The sequence below is a fragment of the Palaemon carinicauda genome, chromosome 29 (assembly GCF_036898095.1).
Source record: "Palaemon carinicauda isolate YSFRI2023 chromosome 29, ASM3689809v2, whole genome shotgun sequence".
In the NCBI taxonomy this organism is placed as follows: Eukaryota; Metazoa; Arthropoda; class Malacostraca; order Decapoda; family Palaemonidae; genus Palaemon; species Palaemon carinicauda.
The window spans coordinates 93673242-93699692 of NC_090753.1; the positions used below are offsets into that span (position 1 = coordinate 93673242).

Below are 26451 nucleotides of genomic sequence, written 5' to 3' on the forward strand. Positions count from 1 at the left end.
CCAACCTTTTGCACGCACGCACGGACGATCGGGCGCGCACGACCAACCTTTTGCACGCACGGACGATCGGGCGCGCACGACCAACCTTTTGCACGCACGGACGATCGGGCGCGCACGACCAACCTTTTGCACGCACGGACGATCGGGCGCGCACGACCAACCTTTTGCACGCACGGACGATCGGGCGCGCACGACCAACCTTTTGCACGCACGGACGATCGGGCGCGCACGACCAACCTTTTGCACGCACGGACGATCGGGCGCGCACGACCAACCTTTTGCACGCACGGACGATCGGGCGCGCACGACCAACCTTTTGCACGCACGGACGATCGGGCGCGCACGACCAACCTTTTGCACGCACGGACGATCGGGCGCGCACGACCAACCTTTTGCACGCACGGACGATCGGGCGCGCACGACCAACCTTTTGCACGCACGGACGATCGGGCGCGCACGACCAACCTTTTGCACGCACGGACGATCGGGCGCGCACGACCAACCTTTTGCACGCACGGACGATCGGGCGCGCACGACCAACCTTTTGCACGCACGGACGATCGGGCGCGCACGACCAACCTTTTGCACGCACGGACGATCGGGCGCGCACGACCAACCTTTTGCACGCACGGACGATCGGGCGCGCACGACCAACCTTTTGCACGCACGGACGATCGGGCGCGCACGACCAACCTTTTGCACGCACGGACGATCGGGCGCGCACGACCAACCTTTTGCACGCACGGACGATCGGGCGCGCACGACCAACCTTTTGCACGCACGGACGATCGGGCGCGCACGACCAACCTTTTGCACGCACGGACGATCGGGCGCGCACGACCAGTTTGGCGTGCATGACCAAATTGGCACTCACATCCAATTTGGCGCACAGGACCTGATTGGAGCGCGCTCACGCATGAACGAGGCGCACGTGTAAGATACGCCATAACGTATTTCCAAGAATTTTTTTGTGTTCTTTGTTAACCATGAGGATTAATTTAGTTTTCCTTATTACGTTCTCCAGGACCAACTCTTAAGCGCTGAAAACATAACCTTATATGGGCATAGCGATGGTTTAGCTCCATGATTGGTCGGCTCAGAGGGGCATCTTGCGCTAGACAGAGTGACGTCACGGCCCCGGACCTTGGCAGTGCATGGCTGTCCGCTGTGGTGTGAGCATCTCTGTGCTCAGCTTGCTGTGTTGACTGATGCGGTGATTTAGGAGTGTCTCTCCGTGTGTGAAGGACCAATCACACATTTGGCTTGATAACTAATCACTCGCAGGAGATTAACGGTACCACCTGTGAATGTTCTTTGAACTGAAATTGAAACAGAATTGGCATTGGGAAAAGATGTAAGTCTATTATTTATTGTAATGAACCCTATTGCAATTCATGTAATCCTGTACTATTGCTGTATTTTCTTTATTGACTTGTATTTATGTATTATAATGAACCCTATTGCAATTAATGTAATCCTGTACCATTGCTGTATTTTCTTATTGACGAGCTGTTTTTTTTTTTGTTTGCAGCTAAAACCTCGTCCGATATACAAGTTGTACTCTTCAATATATCTAATTATAAAAGACGTGAGTTTCAAGACCTACACGCCAATAACTTAGAACTTTAGCCGAGAGAGTGAACCCCTCTCCGGTGTTCTACAGTTTTAGATCTTTACACAAAGTGGGTCTCAGATGACTGATTGTAACCTGACTATCAAGAAGTGAATCTTTCTCAGACGTTGACGCCGAGCTGGGAACATCGTCATCATGTCGGAGAGATCATTAAAATCAAGAACGTCATCCAAGAGCGACACAAGCGAGGTCCGCCGAAAGCTGTTAGAAGCGCAAGCTAACTTAGCCAAGGTTCAAATGAAGGCACGCTTAGAAGCGGAAGAACGTGCAGCCAAGAAGAAAGCTGAAGCTGATGAACTCGCTGCTCAGAGAGATGCCGAGGATCAGGCCGCTAGAGGGCTAGCGGACGCTGCATTGCTGGAGGCCGAGCTCGAGGTTTAGAGACAGCAACTTGAATACGAAATTAGATCGGAGGCAGGAGAGTCGCAATGTGGTTCGGAAGTGTCTTCACATGCCGGAAGCGTGAGAGTTCCCAGTGTAAAAGTCATGGAGACTGAACATGAGTCTAGGATCAATCAATGGAGGCTAAGTGTCGCCCACCACCACGAGAATGACCCAAGTGCTATGCGGACATTGGACCCTGTAGAACATACAAGAGGACCAGAATGCCATTCTACACCCATGGAAATCCACTCACGGCCATTGGATCCCACCTCAACTCCTTTCGCACCACGACATGCCACATTTGAACCCTCTGTTACTAACCCCTTGTCCAACAACTCTCAAGTGCTTAAGGCACTTGAATGCAGTCTTGCTAGCAGCAATGAGTTGGCGCGGACAACGCTGTTACCACCTACTAAACTTGAGCACTTTGGAGGCGACTTCACCAAATTTAATTGGTTCAAGATGTCCTTCAAATGGCACATTGAGAACAATACCTCGGACCCCGAGCGCAGGCTGAACCACTTGTATCATATCCTAGATGGGCCTCCGAGAAACCTGGTTGAGCACTGCTTGCACCTGTCACCGACAATTGGGTACGATGAAGCTTGGAAGCAGCTGAGTGAATTCTACGGCAGAGAAGTCGATGCTACCGAAGCTTTTATTCGTCAGCTTCTCGAATGGAAGGAAATCCCAGCAGGTGATAGCGAAGGTTTAATGAACTACGCTTCTTACCTAAAGAAGGTGAAGGCAGCACTGGGTGCAAATTACACTAGAATTGAGCTGCAAGAAACTATGAGAAAGATAGTGGAAAAGCTCCCTCACCCTCTTCGGGTAAGATGGGTCTCTAAGTACCTGGAACACGAACACAAGCTTCCAGCCCTGATCACCTTTGTGGAGAGACAGGCACTGGTCGCTAAAGAACTGAAGTACTACGAGTGCGACCGTCGTCCATCCAAGGGCAAACCTGAGGACACGAGCAAGCCGATTAAAGCTAAAGCCTTGCCTGTTCACCACAGCTCTCCTTCCGACAATGGGATATATTGCGTATACTGCAAGAAAAATAAGCACGGAATTCAGTCGTGCCACCGATTCCAAAGCCTCAATTTGGATGACCGCTGGAATGCTGTGGTGGATGCCAAACTCTGCTTCAGATGCTTAAATGTCGCGCACAATCACGAAGCCTGTGAAGAAGAATCTACGTGTGGCAAGTGCGGCTTGGGGACGCATCACACGCTCTTGCACCATGTGAAGAAAACCCCTCCAAGAGACAGTGCAAACTCCAAGAGAGCAACTGTGTCCGAGACATCTGACAAGCCTAAAGCGGAGGCCGGGACGACTAGCAATGCACCACCTGATAGAACTAACACCGAAACCGCTCCAGAGGCTGGGACTCCTGCGACGACGGGGCACGTACATGCCATGTCCACTGACCGACGACCTGATGGTTGTACAATGTTGAAGCTTATCCCAGTCATGGTGAACGGAACGTGAACTATGGTCGGCTTCATAGATGGAGGAGCCGCACCCACGCTAGCCGCAAGGAGCCTAATAGATCAGCTAGGTGTAACAGGAAGGCCTTGCAACCAGACCATGGTGACAGAGGCCGGTACGTTCGCCTGCAAGGAAGTGGTCCAACTCACCCTTGGTAACATCAACGGAAGTGAGGAGGAAGAACGAGTAAAAGAAGTCTGTGTTACTGACAAAATTAATGTGTCGACGGACTACATAATGCCTTCGGACTGGCTGAAGAGATGGCCACACATGGCAGACGTAGAGCTGCAAAGCTTACCAACTGACAACGAACAGGTCGAGCTAGTGATCGGGTTAGACACGACCCTGAATCGAGTCATTCTGGAGCAACGCCACGGCACTGCCAATGAGCCATCCGCCTACCTAACCAAGCTTGGTTGGGTGGCTTTCGGTCCTACTGGAGACCGGTCTGCATCGGAGGTCTCACCCGTGCATCATGTTCATCGAAAATTTGACCCTCAAGACTTGACAGAGCTACTGCAGAGTCATTTTAATAGAGATTTCTTCGAAAAGGAATCCCTCTCCAGATTGGAAGATTCCCTAGAGGATAAGAGATTCTTGGCCACCTTGAATAACACGACACAGCATCGACATGGAAAGTACATGGCCAAGCTGCCATTCAAGGACTCTACTCCTCTACCTGATAATATGAATATGGCAATTCGACGAGCCCGAAGCTTGAAAAGAAGACTAGACAACGACGAAGCTTACAAGACATCCTACGTAGCTCAGATGGAGAAATATACTGATAAGGGCTACGCCGAAAGGGTTCCTGTAAGTCAGCTAGACAGGAAGGACGGGCGCGTATGGCTTATGCCACACCACTCTGTCAGGCATCCTGTCAAACAGAAAGACCGAGTGGTCTTCGATCTGAAGGCAAGGCACTGAGGAACATCTCTCAACGAACATCTGATGCAAGGCCCCGACCTCACCAATAGCCTGACGGGTGTTCTCCTGCGTTTTAGAGAGGGTCAACATGCCATCACAGCAGACGTGCAGGAGATGTTCCATCAGGTGAAGGTACCTGAAGAGGACAGAGACTGCCTGAGGTACCTCTGGTGGCCAGAAGGTGTCACCAGCAAAGAACTGCAAGTCTTCAGAATGACGTCCCACGTTTTTGGCGCAAGATCATCGCCGAGCGTCGTTAACTTCTGCTTACGCAAAACGGCCCTGGACTTCGGAAGCATGTATAACGAAGAAGCTTCTAACTCTATACGTCGCAACTTCTACGTCGACAACCTCCTCAAGGCGATGGATGATGAGGAAGAATGCATTAAACTGACAAGAGATCTGATCAACCTGTGCAGGGATGGAGGTTTCCGTCTTAACCAATGGACCTCCAGCAGCAAGCAAATTCTAGCTGCGATCCCCAGAGAAGAAGGAGACGACTCTGTGGCTGTCCTAGACTTGAATAAAGATGAGCTGCCAACTAAACGAGCCCTGGGGATCCATTGGAATATGAGCATAGACGTGCTCACGTTCAGAATCGTCCTTAAAGACAAGCCTTTCAACCGACGTGGTGTGCTCTCTGTTGTTACATCGATCTATGACCCCTTGGGCTACTTATCTATCCCCCGTCACTTTGATCGCGAAGATCCTGTTGCAAGAAATGTGCCGAAGGAAGCTCTCGTGGGATGAGGAGATGTCTGCTGATGAACTTGTTCGATGGAAGACCTGGCTTGCGCAGTTGCCACAACTGGAAGAGTTCCAACTGCGAAGGTCCTTCATACCACCAGACTTCGGAGATGTTGACACCCTTCAGCTGCACCACTTTGCAGACGCAAGTCAGACAGGCTATGGTGTAGTCTCTTACTTGCGTGTAGTTGGTGTCAACGGAAAGATTCGTTGCACTCTCGTCATAGGACGGGCGAGAGTCGCCCCTCTGAAAAGGACCACCATCCCTCGTCTTGAGCTGACGGCGGCTGCTATCGCTGCACAGATAGACTCAAAGCTGAAGACTGAGCTCGATCTGAAACTGGCCCCGTCAGTCTTCTGGACTGATAGCACGTCAGTACTGAAATATCTCAGAAATCCGACTGCGAGGTATCAGACCTTCGTGGACAATAGGGTCAATCTCATTAGGGATACATCCGACATTATGGCTTGGAGATACTGTACATCAATACTACTGCGAACCCAGCAGACCTCGCGTCACGTGGCCTCTCCGTTGCTGACTTCCTCCAATCATCTTTGTGGTTTTCAGGACCAGATTTCCTCAAGATGGACGAAACGCACTGGCCAACCATGCCCGAAGATGTTGTCAGAGGAGAGCTTGATCTAGACGCCGAAGTGAAGACTTCTCTCGTCTTCGATATAACGAAGAAAGAACCAACGTTCATTGAATCAATAGCGACAAGATTCTCCTCCTGGTTGAAGTTTGTCAGGACCGTCGCGTGGATGACAAGATTTATCCGCCACATGCAGAAGGCTCGCCCATACAGCGGCGACTCACTCTCGAGTGCGGAGCTGCGTACCGCGGAGAATTTGATCTGGAGACTGACCCAAAGCCAAGAGTATGAAGAAGAGTTAAGCACCCTCTCGAAGAAGGGAAGCTCGCTGAAGAGGTCTAGTAAATTAATCAAGCTGAGACCATTTCTCAAGGATGGATTGCTCCACGTTGGTGGTCGATTGCTGAAATCAACACTGGCAGATACGGCCAAGCATCCGATCATCCTACCCAGCAGTTCTCTGGCGGTCAAGCTTATGGTGAGAGCCACACACGAATCCTGCGGCCATTGTGGCCAGAACCACCTGATGACCCAGTTGAGGACAAACTACTGGATCGTCCGCGGAAATGCGATCGTCAAGACTGTCATTCGAGAATGCTTGGTCTGTCGCAGACTAAGTCGTCGTCCTTTAGTTCAGGTGATGGCTGAACTGCCATCCGACCGGCTTTGTCCAGATGAACCCCCATTTACTAACACTGGGTCGGACTGCTTCGGACCGTTCTTAGTGAAGCAAGGAAGGTCCACAGTGAAGCGTTGGGGCGCTATCTTTACATGCCTTACCTCGCGAGCAGTCCACCTGGAAGTGATCGATACAATGGAACAAGACTCCTTCGTCAACGCCATCAGGCGTTTCGTCGCTCGCTTGGGGCCTATCAAGAGAATGTGGTCTGACAATGGGACCAACATTGTGGCCACGGAACGAGAGCTAAGAGAAGCTCTCCAGCGCTTCAACGAAGGAGAAATCAGAGAGACACTCTCGATCCGAGGCATAGAGTGGAACTTTCATCCACCACATGCCTCACACTTCGGCGGAGTGTGGGAGCGTCTGATCAGGTCCGTCCGAAGAGCCCTCACAGCGGCCTGTCTCCAACAAGTCACGACTGATGAAACGCTTCGCACTCTGTTCTGCGAAGTGGAGGCTGTTGTTAATAGCCGACCTCTGACGAAGATCAACGACGACCCGAACTGCCCTGCCCCTCTCACGCCTAACATGATCTTAACTTTGAAAGGGTCACCCGATCCCTTCACATCCACATGCAAGAAGGACATGTATGTGAAGAGGCGATGGAGACAGGCACAGTTCCTCGCTGACGAATTCTGGCGCAGGTGGATACAGGAGTATCTCCCCCTGCTTCAGGAGCACCAGAAGTGGTCAGTCCCAAAGCGTGACATCAACGTCGGTGACGTCGTTCTAACGCTGGACGAGCGGCTTCCCCGAGGCAGCTGGCCTTTAGGGAAAGTCATGGAGGTCACTCGGAGCGCTGACGGTCGCGTACGTCAAGCTTTGATCAAGACTGAGAACGGCGAGTTCAGAAGGCCTGTGCAGAAACTGTGCCTTCTCTTGGAAAATGATAAAGGCGATGATATAAAGTGATGTATATGAGGTGTAATGAGGGTACGCCGAGCGCTGCTCGTTGCATTTTGTAAATTTTGAATTTTATTATTTGAGTTGAAAATATAGCAAGGTCATTTGAATGAAGTAACCCAAGTGATGCCGTATCTACGGAAATATTTAGCCCATGACCAAATAAGGGGCAGTGTAAGATACGCCATAACGTATTTCCAAGAATTTTTTTGTGTTCTTTGTTAACCATGATGATTAATTTAGTTTTCCTTATTACGTTCTCCAGGACCAACTCTTAAGCGCTGAAAACATAACCTTATATGGGCATAGTGATGGTCTAGCTCCATGATTGGTCGGCTCAGAGGGGCATCTCGCGCTAGACAGAGTGACGTCACGGCCCCGGACCTTGGCAGTGCATGGCTGTCCGCTGTGGTGTGAGCATCTCTGTGCTCAGCTTGCTGTGTTGACTGATGCGGTGATTTAGGAGTGTCTCTCCGTGTGTGAAGGACCAATCACACATTTGGCTTGATAACTAATCACTCGCAGGAGATTAACGGTACCACCTGTGAATGTTCTTTGAACTGAAATTTAAACAGAATTGGCGTTGGGAAAAGATGTAAGTCTATTATTTATTGTAATGAACCCTATTGCAATTCATGTAATCCTGTACCATTGCTGTATTTTCTTTATTGACTTGTATTTATGTATTATAATGAACCCTATTGCAATTAATGTAATCCTGTACCATTGCTGTATTTTCTTATTGACGAGCTGTTTTTTTTTTGTTTGCAGCTAAAACCTCGTCCGATATACAAGTTGTACTCTTCAATATATCTAATTATAAAAGACGTGAGTTTCAAGACCTACACGCCAATAACTTAGAACTTTAGCCGAGAGAGTGAACCCCTCTCCGGTGTTCTACAGCACGCATTCAGTTGAACTGCGCGAACAACTCTCATCTCAGAGTTTTTCGGACTCTCGTTGCGCAAAGTGTTCACGAGTGCACAAGAGGTTTACTCTCACGACAGAGTTTTCGAACTCTCGTCCCGGGAATTGTTCGGGTGCGCCCATTGTCATGATGACAGAGGGATGCCTGCTGCCTAAGGGTTTACGAATCTCTACAGGTAACTATGACACAGTTCCTTTGGGTCCTGGTCACATGACACGATTCCTGAAAATTCCTTCAGGAATCAGCGACATAGTTCTCGCGGGTTCTCAGCACAACATCCCTCGTCGTGAGAAAGGAATTCACAAATAGATTCTGAACCCCTACGTTCTCATCTGAATCTCTCTGTTTCTGCGATCCAGAGTTTTCTGAAAACACTATGCTTGCCAGCACCGATCCTTTCATTTTCGTACGAACCACCGTCATCTTTCTTCCACCTTCCCACTTCGAGTGGTTTGGTTAGCAGACGGAAAAGAGCGGGGAATGAAAAATTCTTTACATTCCTGTTCATTTCCCCTGGCAGGCCGTGCCTGATTTAGACGGTAGTTTTCTCACTAGCGAGAAAGCGTTTGATGGCAACCCCATTGGGTAAGCGATCGATGGCAATTATGTCTGGCCTTCTTGAAGCAAACCCCCCCCCACACCACCACCACCACCACCACCACCACCACCACACACACACATACGAGACTTAACCCTTTTTCGGGAAACTTTTCCCTGAGAAGTTTTTACAAAACTTCAATGGGTGTTGTTTAAACTTCATGAAGGTCGTAAGCCTTCCCGGAGCATGCACTCTAGCCAAGACAAAACCGTGAGGTTATTGTCTTAAACTCGGTTCTACCGTTTGATGGAGGCAGCCTCCCCCATCATTGTACTCTGGGTATAACGACTTGCCTTTTTACACGATATGCTCCCGAGACTTTTTATTCTATCCTTACAGGGTTATTGTTTTGAACAATTAGTCCCGAAGTAACATTGTTAGCTGACGTAAGAACGATAGCAACAGCGTGGGCATCTTTTCATTACGTTTACGAACGTTTCAAACCCCGCCCTCAGGTAAACAGACATAAAGAGGAAAAGAGGTAAAGGGGAAATGATCACCTCTATAACTGTATATTTTGTTTGAGAACATGTTCGCTCTCATTCAAGAAAATATTACAGTTAGTCAACAATCAAAATTCTTTCGGCAGTAATGTTGTGATTCGTCGCACATACATTATTCCCGCAACCGGATTCGTTGCAAACGTTTCCTGGAGGCAGAGAATACACATGCACTAGCGCAAATGGACAAGTACATATATGCGTGCAAGCAATCTTTCTGCCAATAAGGGCTATATACATCTTCCAATTAGAACTCCGTTCTATTAAGTTGTATATTTATATCTCTTACTGAAACCAAGTTATTCAGTACATTACTTGGCTACTTTCCTGTAACCAAACAACGGCATTTACGTTCTGCCTCCTTATGGGCATTTTTTCCTTTCCCCCAATCGGAAGTCTTAGTCTCCTTCAAAGGCTTTGGCTGGAAACTTCTCATAAGCATATCTGTTCCCTAGTACATACATACATACATATACCAAGGCACTTCCCCCAATTTTGGGGGAGAGCCGACATCAACAAATGAAACAAAAACAAAAAAGGGGACCTCTACTCTCTACGTTCCTCCCAGCCTAACAAGGGACTCAACCGAGTTCAGCTGGTACTGCTAGGGTGCCACAGCCCACCCTCCCCCGTTATCCACCACAGATGAAGCTTCATAATGCTGAATCCCCTACTACTGCTACCTCCGCGGAGGAAGCAGCAGGGCCTACCGGAACTACGTCACAATCGCTCGCCATTCATTCCTATTTCTAGCATGCTCTCTTGCCTCTCTCACATCTATCCTCCTATCACCCAGAGCTTCCTTCACTCCATCCATCCACCCAAACCTTGGCCTTCCTCTTGTACTTCTCCCATCAACTCTTGCATTGGAGCACGCACGACCATATTGGTGCGCACGCACGAACAACGAGGCGTATGCAATCAGTTGAACTGCGCGAACAACTCTCATCACAGAGTAGTAGGGAACATTTAATATAAATGCTAGTTTACCGATTGGAGACGGAGAAGTACGAACGTTTTTTGTCCTAAGAAGGAGAAACCTCCGTTCTCCAACTGAGTTCCGGACACGACTTTTAAGTCGAACTACGCATGTATGCTTGTCATGCGCACAGTTCGGTGTTACTACTCCGTAGTAGACTTATGCTCTTTACCCACCCAACAATAGATTGAAGATAGGGGATTGGTTGGATGCGTTCGGTGATTACCGTACAGTCTCTTGTCCGGAAAGCGATCTCTATGGAGATTCGCTATTATAACATAAGCTGTACTGATTAACTGGTTTACCATTTGGTATCGGTCTTATTCGGCCAACCATACTGGATTAGTGGCAGTTGGAGGGAGAACAGGCTGTTCCCCTTCGTTGCAAGAATGTGCAATTAGTTACATGTCTTGACATCATCTCAAGATGTGTTTATTGCTATGCACCCCCCCCCCTCACTGCTGGACAATCCGCCGATGATGGGTGGCAGACGAGAGCTTCTGCAAAGAGGCCTGTCTTCTCGACTTCCCTCTGGATCTGATGCCCTCTTTAATGCATCAAAAGGGGGGGGGGGGCATATAACACACCATTCCATCCTCGTCCATTGGCTCGATTCAGGAAGGTACCATCATTCACCTCTCTTAGAGAACCATCTAGCAGTACGAAGCCTCAGATGGACAGAGGACAACTAGTTGCTCCCATCTGCTCGCATCATTCCTGGTATAGGAATGTGCTTGCTAAACCACCCAAATAGTGGGCTCCTAGTGTCTTGGAATCATCTTGTATCCAACAAAGTCTTAACTTTGTGGTTATGCTCGCAGCGGCCCTGATCTTCAGGCTCCGACTCGACTGTTCCCCAGGCCCTCAAACAAGATTTATTCCAAGATTGGTGGGGCGGTCTAGAGGTGTGCCTTGTTTTTTTCCCCCCATTCGGTCTGGTGACAAAGTTCTCAGCCAAGTCAGAATAAGCAAGACCTTATCAGTGACTCCAATAGCTTCGCTATGGCAACCCGCAGAATGGTTCCCGGACCTTTACAGCTCCTGATGGAGTTCCGAGGGATCTTCCTCCATGGCACTATCTTCCAAGCAGCCACATGCTAACACTTTCCTAAGTCGTAGCTTTGCTTCTACTTCTCGCCTGGGACGATCCTACTTCACCCCTCTCAGAGGCCTTTCGCAACAAGTTAGAGAAAATGTCTAGGCACCTCAGACACTTTTCAGCGTCAGTCTTCCAGGCAAAGTGTTCAGTCCTTTGTGACTGATGTCGTGGAAGGGGATTCTCTCCCATCGATGCCTTTACTTATACAAGTGTGAGATAACTTGTCCCCCGCCGGATCTCAACCTCCTCCTGGGAACGCGGTTCGGGTCCTTCAGTCTCTGAAGGCCCCTCTCTATGAACCTTATGCCCAGCAGCAGATCGCTTCCTTACACGGAAGACGGCCTTTCTACTCACTGGGGCTTTTGACCAAGAGAGTTAGTGTGTTATATGATCCAACCTCTGATGTCTCCTACCGTAGGAGTGGGAGAAGTAATCCTCAGCGGCGTCCCTGAGTGGATTGCCAAGACTCAAATCCGAGTGTGCTGTACCCCAGGTGCAGCCCACTTCGAATAAAGAATCTTCGTTCGGTAACCGGAAACCCATCAACTGGGGTTTTACCCAGTGATGAGTCTGTGGGGGTTACCTAAAAAGAACGATACCAGCTCGCCCCCATGTGTCGGCACTGTTGACCACCACGGGGAAGGTCAAGAGGAGGACCTCAAGGATTTCCTTACCCTCTGGGATCAGAAGGCAATTGAGGTTACTCTCATTCTAGACTCTCCTCCATCCTAAGACCCAGAGCTCATAACGCCAGTGGCGTTGCTACGTCCCTGGCGTTCAAGAAACTATTCTGTGGTGCAGATACTTTAGGTGGGCATGGGGAAGCGTTAATCGACCCCTTCACGGCCCACTACCTGCAAAGACGTAACCCACAAGAACATGGAGACCTTTTCCATTGGTCCTGTGGTGGTAGCACAACAAATGGTCTAAACACCTCAGGCTCCTTGATGGACAAGTAGCAGAGGGTTGAGGATTGAGGCTACCCGGATTAGTCTGGGCATGAATGAGTAAGAATGCCTGGCTCCTTTCTTCCTTTCACCTTCTCCCCTCTGGGGAAAACAGCTCTGCAAGCCTCAGCATAGCTGACCTCACCTCGCTGCAGGTAAGACCCATTTCCCTTGTGCCTCCTAAGTATAGAAGAATACTTTGTTACGTCCTCAATACCTTTTAAAGGGAGGGTATTGGGTAAGTCTTTAAGAACAATAGGTTCTGTACTCGAGTTTCTATGATAAAGACAAACCACACTGTTAGTTCCACTCACACACAAGCTTCTGCAGGCCACTATCAGTGCATTACCTCATATCGGCACTTGATTTCAGCGAGGGTAGGGTCCCTTCTACTATCGATCACAGATCGAAATAGAGAGGACCTCGGGTCATGACCAAGGCCAGTTGCTGAGGACTTCCTCCCTCCTAAGAGTAAGTCACCTTAAAAATAGCGGAGGGTTTGTATCAACGTCGGAACAAATAACAAATTTGTAAGCAATTTATATTTTTCTTTGTATACAAACCTGGAGCCATTTATACAAATTGGCCCGCCACCTTGTCCCCCAAGAAGTCCTGCTATAAAGCAAAGTGGTTACTCAGCCGAGAGGTGTGAGTGAGTGGGATAGCCAGTCTACCCCACCCCCCACCCGCTAACTAGAGGATGGGGTAGTTATCCCTCACTAAAATTATCATGGCTCGTCTTTCAGCTGCGCCGAAAGTATACCTTATAAATATCTCCAGGTTTGTATACTTGGAAAAATACAAGTTACTTACAAATTTGTTATTTTGATAGACAGGAACTTACAGTTTATTAGATTTCTTGTTCCCGATCTAGATATTAATCTCTGGCACCGTCATTGTTTGTTCGTTATGCATGTTGCATAAGGTTTTCAATAATTCTGACCATCCTTTGCATTCGTATCTTCCAGGACAGTACTATTCTGTTCATAATGCTAGGCATGCAGTTAATTCCAGTAGTCAGAACTATATAGTTTATTTATTTTCTTGCCTCACTGGGCTATTTTTTTTTTGTTGAAGCCCTTATAGGGCTTATATCATCGTGCTATTCCAACTAGTAATAATAATAATTGCCTACATTCCGTTTTGAAGTTTTTAACTGTCGAGTTCCTGCTGCACTAAAATCAATCCCCATAATAAAGGACTCAGGTTCGTGTAGGTAGCAAAAAGATGATTTACTTTCATAATATGATATTCATTAAAGTATTTTTTCCCTGGAATAAGCCCCCCCCCCCCCCCCCCCCCCCCCACCAACACCTTACCTCTCTTCATTTAGGGGTCATAAATACGACAATATTGAAAGAGCTTTTGTAGTTCGTGATATGGGCCAGTTGTTAAATTTCAAAGGTTGTGACTGAAAAAAATAAATTTAAAATAAGAAGCAAACTCAAGAACACCACCTAACCTAACAGCCCTATTCTTACCTACCGGAGGCAGGCAGAGCTGGAAGCTGCGACTCCTCCTTGGACTGCCATATCCTTTGCTTGCCCTAAGACAAAGTGTCAATCCTGTTTTCTTCCCAACCAGCTTCACTCCAGGCATGGTAACACTTAAATCATTCACCTTCATACTGTCATATTTCAGACTAAGATAAGCAGCATAATCCCCAGAGAAAATTGATTTGACAAGTGATAAAGTTTAAAGTAAGCCTGTCCCAACAAACTTCATACTTTTAATCTTGTTTTGCAGTAAAGCTCAAGGACATTTAAATTTCATGGCTAGATAAAGAAACTTATAAGAAGTTAAAAGGGATCACCTATTTGAAATATTTCACTCTAATAAGCTTTTCCAATATTTTTTTATACAATACCTTATATGTATATAGATAGATAGATATAGATATATATATATATATAAATTTTAATACAGTAAACACCTTTCATTCAGTAATTTGTAATAGAGTAAACACCATATTGTACCCAGTACTGCACCAGTAACTGAAAATCTGAGGGCATTTTTCTAAGGTATTGGTTGATAGAAACAAGATAATGTAAAGCTTAAATTTATTCAATTTAGAACTGCACTGTTTAAGTCCATGATGACCATAAGCAAATTAGTGAAGCCGTCTTTATACATACATGTATATATAAAAAAAAAAAACTAAGAAAATCACGGAAATATCAGGCTGGAATATAACTGCAAATAAAATTCTACTATTTCATATATATATATCCAGATATTTGTATATCTAGATGTACATATATCTAGATATACTTATTTCTAAATATACGTATATCTAGATATATGTATTATATACTGTAGATATAAATATAATATACAGTATATATCTGTTATATATATTTATATGCAGTACATATATTTATATATAATGTTTAGGTATACATATTTATATTATTTATGTATATATATAAATATATTCATATGTATATAATTATATATACTGTAAACAAAATACAGCACAATAAATATAATTTACCACTTTTCCGCAACTAATATTTACAGTAATAACAATACAGTAATAGAAATATGAAATAACTATTTTACCTTCTAGACACAAATGCTAAACATCAGCTTACACACACGCATACACACACACACGTATAATAATCACCATAATTACTGTTCAACTTTTGTGACCAGCTGCACCAAAAAATTTTAAGGTAGTTTTAGATTACATTGACCCAGTTCTTTAAACCCTTACACCAAGTTTAGAAATTACAAAAACTTTACGGTAGGTTATAATCCGTTTAATTTCAATTAAGGTTAATACAATAGCTAATGGATTACAAGTTCTATATTGCAAATCTCAACATAAAACTGTTTGACAGAGGAAATGGAAATATTGGGATCATAGCTTGAGAACATTTATGAATTAGTTTTAACTTGCACTCACACAGTTTACTTTTAGTTGATAAGGGAAATCATAGCTGTCTTGGACAGTAATTGTGCTTTTGTGAATGAATATAAAAGGTTTCAATATGCATGGGACCTGTGTAAATGCTAATGACTCGGCCAATGATTTTTCAGATTTCGAGAGAGATGGTATAAAGTAACGACCACCAATCAAAATGCCTAGGACAATGGAGGGAAAACAATTTTGCATCAGAACAATTGACCCTAGAAGAGCCAAATTTATCGTTGGGTTAAGAAATTACAAGCCACAGAATTGCTTAACAACCTCAATAGGCTGGCAGGAAATTAACTGTAAGGTATCCTGAGAACACGGATGTGGCAAGAGATTCTGTCGGAAGGAGTCGTAAAAAGAAAGACGTTCCCAAGAACTGGATGTTTTACATGCATTATTGCAAATTATATTGAAGGATCTTCAATTGGCATGAATCGAGTTGTGCAATGGTTTCAACAATATGGGGCAACTCAACCACATACAGCAAACATTATGATGTAGTGGTTCAACCACTTGATTCCCTGATCACCTGGTGCTGTGAACCCGCGTCGTCTCCATATTCACCCCATCTGAACCCTCCAGATTTTTCTGTCTTGAAGTTGTTGAAGGACAAATTGTATGAGAACAATCCACAATCCATTGCTAAACTTAAAAGTGGCCATCAATCAGAAGATACATGCCGCGAATGAAGAGCACATCAGGATAGTTGACAACTTTGCTTGTTGGATTCTAATGTGTCATCAGTAAATTATATCAGCTTCCAGGACATGTAATCCTTTTTTTAATTTATAGTCGGAGTAATAAATCATTAACATATTAATGGGTTGCATCTATTTTGGAGAAACCCTGTACTTTTGGAAAAAGTCTTTTCAATCAAACTATGATGATTAAGGTGAGTTTGTGCCATTGTTGAGAGAAAACTTTTAAAGAGATCATAAAATTTTCCCCTATGAAAATTCTTTTAACTTACAACACATTCCAAGAAATCTTGTTTTTATAACAAAAAGGCAGTGTTAATTGGATTTCTAATGAAAAGCCACCTAATAATTTATAAAAACAATTCAAAATATACGCTCACATAAAGACTACCTGCCGAATCCAAGATTTTTCAAGGAAGACTTTATCTTCGGTTAACTTTTAAGAGTACCTTTACACTTCATTTTTCGAGAATGTAATCAAATTTACATTCTTCATTTGTGCCAAGCAAGTAATGATTTTAAAATATGCATGAATACCTTGCTTCACATTCAGGGTATACAGTTTTAAAGCATAAATATGTGGTATAAACATGTATGCGATTGAAGAGGCACGAACTTCTGAACCAATGCTCTAACAAAATCAACAGCTTCACTTTCCACTTTACATAAGATAAATGACTATGCACACATGTAAAACTCATAAATCACTCAAAATACGAATTTGTGCAAGATTCATTTTAGTGCTTTAAAACATCAGTTAAATTACCTTTTTGTGCTTTCAATCATATCGCTTGAAAAACCCATGTATGTGTTCATCAATCTCAACTTGTTTACATCAATATAAAAGAATTCTAATTCTAAATATTCAACTTACAAAAGCATTTTATACTACCTGTCAAAAGGTCACATACAATGCCTCCTCGTTTGCTTTCCATCCAGAAATATTGAAGACTAACGTAATATATGCATTGCAATACATTTGAATTATTTAAGTCTTAATTATTTATTCACAAAAACCTCCAAGGTCAAACAATGATTTTGCTACAAACTCCTTTGATGCAATAACTTTGGGACTGGCTAACAGCTAGTTCAATATCCAGGCATTACCGAACATTTAAGACTCCATAAGAATCACACTAAATACAAGAAGGGGCTTCACTGATTCACACATCACTGAAATATAGAAATTTCCACGTACTGTAATGTGGTTATGTATTTCATCACGAGCAGCCTGTGCTTCACACCTCTGCCTCAGCTGTAAACATTTGCAAACTACGCAACATAGTTCATAAAAGAGGTAAAAAAAAATTTGAATGTAATTATCTCCAACCAATGCTTCTGTAAATTTGACTCAAGAAAATACTCTTGCACATGTAATTTGACAATTCCATTGAAGAAAGTACTGTAGTCATTATGATCAAATTAGTGGGTAACCAGTCGGTGAGCTTACACACTACATGGATTACATGTTAGGGGATACCAGAAATGACTAGCCATTACAAACTTTCGGTCTCGATTCAACTTTTGAGTCGAGTGTCTCGCGGTAGTTCATAATCCTTATTTCAAAAAAGGATAAACTAAACAGGACATTAATGTTGAACTCACTGAAATATTATGAGGTACAACTCTACTACATAGATCTAAGAATAAAAACTGTAATAAGGGGAAAATGACAAACGCACGCAAGAAAATGCCCAAAAACCCTTAAGAAAATATCAACATTTATATTTGACCTTTAAAGAAGACTGTCTGTACTATAATGCTATTCCTGTATAGTATTTACTTATAATTTCATTAAATTGATAAACAATCCAAAAGAAAAAAAAAATGAATTGCATTGTTGTTACTAACTAAAAATTATTTTTTGAATCTATAAAAGAAAGGAAAGCTTTGCATAAGCACAGTTAAACGCAAGGAAATTTTGTACGTACAGATAATAAATCGACAATGAATTTAATTACTTCATATAACACATGATTACGGTTAAATTGGAAACTATGACGTACAGTATATGATCAAGGCAATGGAACATTCCTATATTGTGAATTAAATAATGAATTATTACCTGAAGATTGAACTGCTTTTAAGAATTCAAATTTAAAGAATTTTAAACATTGCTTAAGATGACAAAAAAACGATAGTAACTTGCATGTCGCCCAATTGATGTGATTAAGAAACTTTACCAAAATACAGAAAAAAAATATACAAGAGTATTATTGTACATTAAGGAAGACGCCAGTTTGGTTCTAAATATCTACTTAAAAAAAAAAAAAAAAATTCAATATTCTAATAAAACGGCATTACTCAAAAACTGTCCGAATACATGGAAACCACAAACCGGGCAATTTCATAAGTAATGTTTATTGCGAAATAATCAAATTTGTTTTTGTCAAACATAATATTACAACATATAAAATTTTCTGTGGTTTTAGAAATTAAAGCAAAATAAAAATCTTGATTTTTTACAAGCAAACATCAACTGCAACTTTCCCCAAACTAGTCTTACCCCTCTAAGATCTCGATGAAAACACATTAACAGCTCTACATACAACAGCATTCTCATCGACTTCCGAATGAGGGTAGAATTGTACGTCAACATACAGCACTGTCGAAACTTATACTGCACTGAGTGATGAAAACATGCATGCATGCCAATTACTTAGGCCCAAGTAAAGGGACATGCAGTTACTTTTGCCATATTTTTAAAGTCTGCACAACACAATAAAGTCTCTACAATATAATACACGGTCTTTTTGATCCTGACTGGTTCTTTTTCTTTTTCTTGTGTTCCCTCTGCAAAGAAAAGGAAATATATATCAACAAGTCCTTAGGATAATTATTAGTAAAAGCACTACCTGAACAGTTACAGGATACCGAAAAAATAAAATAAGTAGTTACATCTGAAAAAAAAAAAAGATAAATGGAATTTTCTTATTTTATATTACTGTAAATCTTATGATATAATTAAAATAAGTAATTCATGTCTAAAAAAAACAATGTAAGGCAATTTATTCCTATGTGGATACAAACTTCCGAGTCATTTAATTGGGTTACTCCTGGTTTTGTTTTTCCACAGCCAGACAATCAAAAAGAAATTTGGTAGATTGTCATGCAGGGGTGCTACTGCTGCACATGATGACCTATGTTTGCATCAAGCATTTCCTCACAACATTTCTGGCCGTGGAGCTAACAAAACTGCTGTCTTTATAAAAAACAAAGGAAAAATACCACTTGGGTTTACACCTCCATAAGCATCAAGGTCCATCAAGAGAGCTTTAATTTCATGAGACCAAAAACCTAAACTAGTTAGTTTAGCCTCAGAAAAACAGGAATGAGGAAATTAAAGTGTCTGATTACTCTGCTTACTGTCAAACGCATAAGCCAAAATTGTTGCCTTTTCCTTTGGATTGTGGAGTGACAGAGCCATCTGGTTTAAGTAAAGGAGGAACTGTTGCATCTACACCAAGGAGTGCAGATTTAAGGGTAGCCCACCACTTATGTTCCTGTGTTGTAACAGAAAGGGTTTCTTTTATGGTTAAATTTATTCCTTTACAGTTGAAGCATAAACTCTGAGAAAAAGCTGTTAGTTGAGCATAATTATTCCAGGTCAATTTTGATCTGTTACCCTTCCAAAGATGATAGGCCTCCTGCTTCTCCAAATAAGCACGTCTACAATCATCATTGAACCATGATTTGTCTTTCACTCGGTACCTTAGCACACGAGAATGGATACACCTATCAACTGTTTTTACTAGATTCTCATTCAAAAGGAATAACAGGATCAACACTTCAATACAATTGTGACTGATTCAAGCCCAAAATATCACTCGAAATGCCATTCCAGTCTGCTTGAGATTTCATATAAATCTGACATGAGTATGATACATCAGGGACAGGCAGCTCAATCTTCACCACTAAGGAAATCAAGGCATGATCAAATGTTCCAACAAGAAAACCAACCTTACTTGTTATAACACCAGGGGAGTCGGTGTATATGAGATCCAAGCAGTTCAAGCAGTTACCAGACCTGTGAGTAGCTTCACTTATGATTTACTCACAGCCTGATTCAGAGGTGAAGTCCAAAGTTCTTAAGCCATGGCAATTCATAGGAGAAACAGAATTTAACCACTCCCTATGGTGAGCATTGAAATCATTAACCAAGATAAAAGAGGGCCTTTCCAATCATCTTGTCCTCAGTCCTAATATACACCGCCAATCCCTTGGCCCTAGGAATGGCATCCAGTTTCAAAATTATTGGTTTCCTGAAACCAGTTGTAAAGAGTTCAGATGAGAGCCTCATTAGAAACCAAAGTTTCTGGAAGCAACTGTAAGGTCTTGAATATTTGCATGAAGACCACGAATATTGCAATACAGAATAAGAATAAATGGTGATAAAAAAGATACATCATACTTAAAAACTAAATTATTGTATTCTTGTAACTATTTACAGTACATTATTCTATTTTTCTTACTGATTTATAGTTTGTTTTCCATAGAAATTTAACATAAAAATAAATGAAAGGTAGGTAAACTATTATTTAAATTCAATGAAAAACTATTATGGATAGCATTACTCACATCTTTCCTAATTTCTCTAACTAAGGTGTAAAAGGCATCGTCAACTCCCATGCGAGTCTTGGCTGAAGTCTCAATAAACGGAATGTCGTAGTTTTTTGCAACTTCTCGCGCTTGTTGCATGTCCATGGCACGCACTTGTAGGTCACACTTATTCCCCACCACTGAAAAAAATTAAATGCTATACAAAAACAGTACAAACATTAAAACTTCATATACTGTTCATCCGTACCTAGGATTACAACTAACTTTGGATAGACATACAAATTTGAATTGGGCTACAAGCATTGTATAGACTTGCGGGTAGAAAATTTGAATCATGGGCATTTTTCATGGAGAAGTACGAATGAGAATTCCAAAATATGTGCACCTACTGTACACCATTTACACAGTATTGACACCCTGTTTACCTAGATAGGGCTTCCCTAAGTGAGCAGAGAATCTCTTTCCCATCAATGCAACGTCTCATTTCTATGCCATTTTCATAATAAAAAAGCAGTCATCTATATATAGACCCTTGTGAAAATTGAAGGTTAAGATTAAAATCAAGATGACCAAGTGTCCAGAAAGCATAAATTTCAGAAACATTTTAGCAATCAACAATTACCAACTTTTTTGTTTATCTTTGGTTATGATCAGCTGTGCTCTTGATCTTAAGATAATGGGCACATATGAATGGCATATTGTTTATATAATTTCTTACATTTATTTGAAATATAATCATGATGAATATTACATCAGCACCAGTATGTTACATGATATCATAGTTTTCATGTAGCACGTTTATAGCCATTATTATTAATCATACAAATATGTTCTCTCTTTTTCTGTGTGTGGTCGTGTGTGCGTAGGGCTAGTTCGTTTTTAAAGCTTCATACAGTATTTAAATTTCAGTTCGTTTTTAAAGCTTCATACAGTATTTGAATTTCAGTTCGTTTTTAAAGCTTCATACAGTATTTAAATTTTAGTTCATTATTAAGCCTTCATATTTCACTAGCGATTATGCACATGGCATTGTTTATATAATTTTCTTATTAAAAAAATTACATAAGCATTAGTCATCATATGAACACACACACACACACACACACACTCTCTCTCTCTCTCTCTCTCTCTCTCTCTCTCTCTCTCTCTCTCTCTCTTTTTATTTCTAATTCACTGTTAGATCTTGACATTTCTTTCGACATTAGAAAATCTTTGTATCATTACTCAATGTTTCGATTAAGGGAATATTAGTAACACATTGAAAGGAAATCACTTGATTTTCCACTCGCCTTCTGCCAGAAATATGACGTCAGACTTTTTTTTCTAAAATTTACGGTAAGTAGCACCATTCTCATAACTACTGATACAGACCACTAAACACTTGATATTGCTACTCGGTGTTTCGATGAAGGGAATGTTGTAACAAGATCACTCGGTAACACACCAAAAGGAAATCATTTGGTTTGCTAGCGATCCTTCCGCCAGAAATATGATGTGAACTCGACAAAGAATGACTTACAAAATAAGTAAAACCCATTTAATTTTTCTTGCAAGAAATGGAAAAATATACTAACTTACCAAGCAAAAGTATTTCATTTTCATAATGTGAAAGAAAATATATTTGTTCTAAGAAAATATTTCTCGTATCAGTGTACTTTCTTTAGATTAATATAGTATCGATCTATTATCAAATTAAATAAAACTAGTGTAGAGTCAAATTTACACTAGGGGCGAAGGCCGCCTTAACTGCTTTTATTACCTAGGGTACACTGTGGGGGATATCACCACTAGGGTTAATTACACAGCTGGAACAGGGAACCCCCTGAATCCCATGGGACATCTGGAGTGAAGTAGATTTAGCTACATGCTCCATCAAAAAGCAGCAAGACCTAAGGAAGGCCAAGCCCTTCTTGGATATTACAGACATAAGGGTGTCAGTCTGAGAGACTTTTATATTAAAAAATCTAAAGCAACAGTATTGATGATTACAAACATGCATAATACTCACAAACCATGGGAACCACATCTGCATCCTTGACTCGTTTTATTTGTTCCCGATACGTGCTAATGTCTTCAAAAGATTTGGCATTATTAACAGCAAAAACTAGTAGGAAACCTTCTCCTGTCCTCATATATTGGTCACGCATTGCACTGCAATGAAAAAATATAAAAAATATATTAAATAAAAATAGTCACTAAAGAAGGATGAATTGGAAATGTCTAATAATAGGCAAAAATCCTACTGCATAACACAAACATTACATGTGTCACACAATAATCAAATTTATTCACAAAAATATTCATGAAATTTAAAATATTGAATTTTTTTTTCAAACTGGTATTCACTTTCCCAATTAAGGTATGAATCTACAAAGAAAAATCAAATATTGTTACTTTGTGACATTTGTCAACAAATTAAGGTTTTCTATCACCTTTTAGAATAACTAAGGATGAGCTCTTGGTTTACCTTTTTGACAAATGAAATAAGTAATAATCTGTGCAATAAAAAGAACAAATTATTGTTACAAAAATCACAACAGTTACGAATATAGTTTAGTACCTGATTACTAGGATTAAGGATAAAACAGAGAAAGCAATCTTAGAAGTACAGGGTGGTTTTAGAAGAGGTAGGGGTTGTATGAATCAGATTTTTACAGTTAGGCAGATATACGAGGAATATTTAGCAAAAGGTTAGGAGGTGTATGTTGCGTTTATGGATCTGGAGAAAGTGTATGATAGAGTTGATAGGGAGGCAATGTGGAATGTGATGAGGTTATATGGTGTTGGTGGAAGGTTATTGCAAGCAGTGAAAAGTTTCTACAAAAGTAGTAAAGTATGTGTTAGGATAGGAAATGAAGTGAGCGATTGGTTTCCGGTGAGAGTGGGACTGAGACAGGGACGTGTGATGTCGCCGTAATTGTTCAACTTGTAAGTTGATGGAGTGGTGAGAGGGGTGAATGCTCGAGTGCTTGGACAAGGTTTGAAACTGGTAGACGAGAATGACCATGAATGGGAGGTAAATCAGTTGTTGTTTGCGGATGATACTGTACTGGTTGCAGACGAGGAAGAGAAGCTTGGACGATTAGTGACAGAATTTGGAAGGGTGTGTGAGAGAAGGAAGTTGAGAGTTAATGTGGCTAAGAGTAAGGTTATGAGATGTTCGGGAAAGGAAGGTGGTGCGAGGTTGAATATCATGTTGAATGGAGAGTTACTTGAGGAGGTGGATCAATTACTTAGGGTCTGTTGTTGCAGCAAATGGTGGAGTGGAAGCAGATTTACGTCAGAGAGTGAATGAAGGATGCAAAGTGTTGGGGGCAGTTAAGGGAGTAGTAAAAAAAATAGACGGTTGAGCATGAATGTAAAGAGAGTTCTGTATGAGAAAGTGATTGTACCAACTGTGTGTGATGTATGGATCGGAGTTGTGGGGAATGAAAGTGACGGAGACACAGAAATTGAATGTGTTCGAGATGAAGTGTCTAAGGAGTATGGCTGGTGTATCTCGAGTAGATAGGGTTAGGAACGAAGTAGTAAGGGTGAGAACGGGTGTAAGAAATGAGTTAGCAGCAAGAGTGGATATGAATGTGTTGGGGTGGTTTGGCCATGTTGAGAGAATGGAAAATGGTTGTCTGCTAAAGGTGGTGATGAATGCAAGAGTTGATGGGAGAAGCACAAGAGGAAGGCCAAGGTTTGGGCAGATGGATGGATTAAGAAAGCTCTGGGTGATAGGAGGATAGATGTGAGAGGGGCAAGAGAGCGTGCCAGAAATAGGAATGAATGGCGAGCGATTGTGACACAGTTCCGGTAGGCCCTGCTGCTTCCTCTGGTGCCTTGGATGACCGTGGAGTTGGCAGCAGGGGGGATTCAGTGTTATGAAGCTTCATCTGTGGTGAATAACGGGGGAGGGTGGGCTGTGGCACCCTAGCAGTACCAGCCGAACTCGGTTGATTCCCTTGTCAGGCTGGGAGGAACGTAGAGAGGAGAGGTCCCCTTTTTGTTTCATTCGTTTGATGTCGGCTATCCCCCAAAATTGGGGGAAGTGCCTTGGTATATGTATGTACTTCTATAATTTATTTTAATTCCTTGCCTCACTGGGCTAGTTTTCCCTGTCGGAGCCCTTGGACTTATAGCATCCTGCTTTTATGACTAGGGTTGTAGCTTAGCTAGTAATAATAATACTTGTGATGACTTGTTTTATTCTAATTTGTGTCTGGGCATGATTTTATCTTTAGCAAGAGCTCCAAGCCATAAATAATCTATAACTGACACCTTAGCTGAAATTTAAAATTTTTTAAGTTTCACTTTGCAAAAGTTCCCTCAAACTTATTTCTCAGCATTGGCAAGATCCAAGTTTGAATTGAAAGGAAGCTTGTTCAGGTAAGAATAACAATTAGCTAACTGTAGCCAAGAATCACATTATGCCTCAGGAAGGAGGCCTCTTACTTTGGTATTAACTTTTGTATGTCAAGTAACTTTCTCTTGATGTAAGAGTAATAAAATTAGATGAAAAAATTTTAGTTACTATTATTTTGGCAGCCTAACAACTCTCTTAAATATGACAAATTTAAAAGTAATTTGTATTTTTCTTAAAGATACAAACCTTGAGCTCTTTATAGGGAATATACTTTCAGCAAAGCTAGAAGTCTAGCCATAAGACATTTAGCGGGGTATAACTACCCATTGCTAGTTAATGAAGGGGGTTAAAGGGTAGTACCAGCTACCCCCACTCTCACACACACACCTGTGTTCTATCGTCACTTTTGATTACAGGCAGGGCTTGCAGGGATAGGTGCTGGCAGGACAAATTTGTATTAAGAGCTCAAGGCTTGCTTCGTTAGGAAAAATATAAATTACTTTCAAATATCATTTGTTCCGTAACTAAACGCAAACCATTTCGCTCTTTATAAGGAAGACTCACCCTTAGGTAAGTCCTAACCAACTGGTTGGTTTTTGAGCTGGGGTGCTCCTCTGTGCTATGAATGTACAAAGGCGAAGGCCTCGCAAAACCCGCCATGAGTATTAAGGCGAGGCAATCAACCTGGGTTGCTAAAAGACCTTCGTCAAGCAGAAGAGCTCGTCTACCCATCTTGCTAGAGTTTAGTGGGCAAGTATGCAACACTACATATGATTCCTCTTGAGCACTCCTGCTCATCCTACCCCCCAAAAAAAGGGGTTGGTGAGTAGCCTTATGTCATCCCCTCGGAAGGGAACAAAAAAGGCTGTGCAGGACTCGAAGACTAAAATTTTCTTCCTAGTTAGAGTTTGAAACTACAAGGGGCAGGTCCTGAAGGGCTTGGCTTCACATAGCTCTATGAGCTTTGTTGTGCCCAAAGGCAAGATGTGGCAATAACCCCGAAGAGTTAAGACCTACAAGACTCATCGATGGTAGAGGAGAGGCAGCAAGCCGATGACAGTCTCAAACATCTGCAGCAAAGATCCAAGAAGGAAGTTGCAACGAGACTCGTTTCGTACCCTGAGGGTTCAGCAACGATGAGTAGGAATTGTATGCAATCACCTAACTCATTCGTTAACAAGCTCTGGAGAGAAAGGACAAGGCATGAACGATTCCAGACGGATGAATCCCCTGAAGGAGAAACCACATAGATAAAGGTAGTCTCTCTCGCGGACGGGAGAGCCTACCATCCTCAGCTGCCACTGTCTGCAATTCTCCCCGCAAGCGAGGAGATTGCTGGCCAGTGGCTGGTGGAGGCCCTCTCCCTCATAAGGGAAAATTGCCCAACACATGGTGGAGGTTGACTCTCCCTCAAAAAGTTAAAATAACTAACATCTAGAGGCGAACCTGGGGGCAGAACTCTCTGCTTCCCTTCAATGAGCTAAGCCCAAGTTGAAGGTCGACATTGA

The 26451-nt window shown here is 42.5% G+C and overlaps 4 protein-coding genes across 4 annotated transcripts in view; 3 read left to right on the plus strand and 1 right to left on the minus strand.

Moving 5' to 3' along the window:
• Positions 1-3511: 3511 nt before the first annotated feature.
• Positions 3512-4435, plus strand: LOC137622724 (uncharacterized). Its single transcript, XM_068353316.1, has one exon. The coding sequence runs from the start codon at positions 3512-3514 to the stop codon at positions 4433-4435; it is 924 nt and encodes a 307-aa protein (XP_068209417.1).
• Positions 4436-4459: 24 nt separating this feature from the next.
• On the plus strand, positions 4460-5185 carry LOC137622725 (uncharacterized). The gene has a single exon (XM_068353317.1). The coding sequence runs from the start codon at positions 4460-4462 to the stop codon at positions 5183-5185; it is 726 nt and encodes a 241-aa protein (XP_068209418.1).
• Positions 5186-5767: 582 nt separating this feature from the next.
• LOC137622726 (uncharacterized) lies at positions 5768-7369 on the plus strand. Its single transcript, XM_068353319.1, has one exon. It carries the CDS (start codon positions 5768-5770, stop codon positions 7367-7369), a length of 1602 nt encoding a protein of 533 aa, XP_068209420.1.
• Positions 7370-14457: 7088 nt separating this feature from the next.
• Positions 14458-26451, minus strand: part of LOC137622360 (ras-like protein 1) — a 47767-nt gene continuing 35773 nt past the window's right edge. The window contains exons 4-6 of the mRNA XM_068352952.1: positions 22601-22743; positions 20611-20771; positions 14458-18825 (exon numbers count right to left, since the gene is read on the minus strand). Coding sequence (XP_068209053.1) covers positions 18763-18825; positions 20611-20771; positions 22601-22743 — 367 coding nt within the window. The 3' untranslated portion in view covers positions 14458-18762. The remainder of the gene's footprint in view (positions 18826-20610; positions 20772-22600; positions 22744-26451) is intronic.

Bases quoted from the DNA above. Each gene is read 5' to 3' on its own strand.
- LOC137622724 (XM_068353316.1), top strand. From the start codon at position 3,512: ATGGTCGGCTTCATAGATGGAGGAGCCGCACCCACGCTAGCCGCAAGG.
- LOC137622725 (XM_068353317.1), top strand. From the start codon at position 4,460: ATGCAAGGCCCCGACCTCACCAATAGCCTGACGGGTGTTCTCCTGCGT.
- LOC137622726 (XM_068353319.1), top strand. From the start codon at position 5,768: ATGGACGAAACGCACTGGCCAACCATGCCCGAAGATGTTGTCAGAGGA.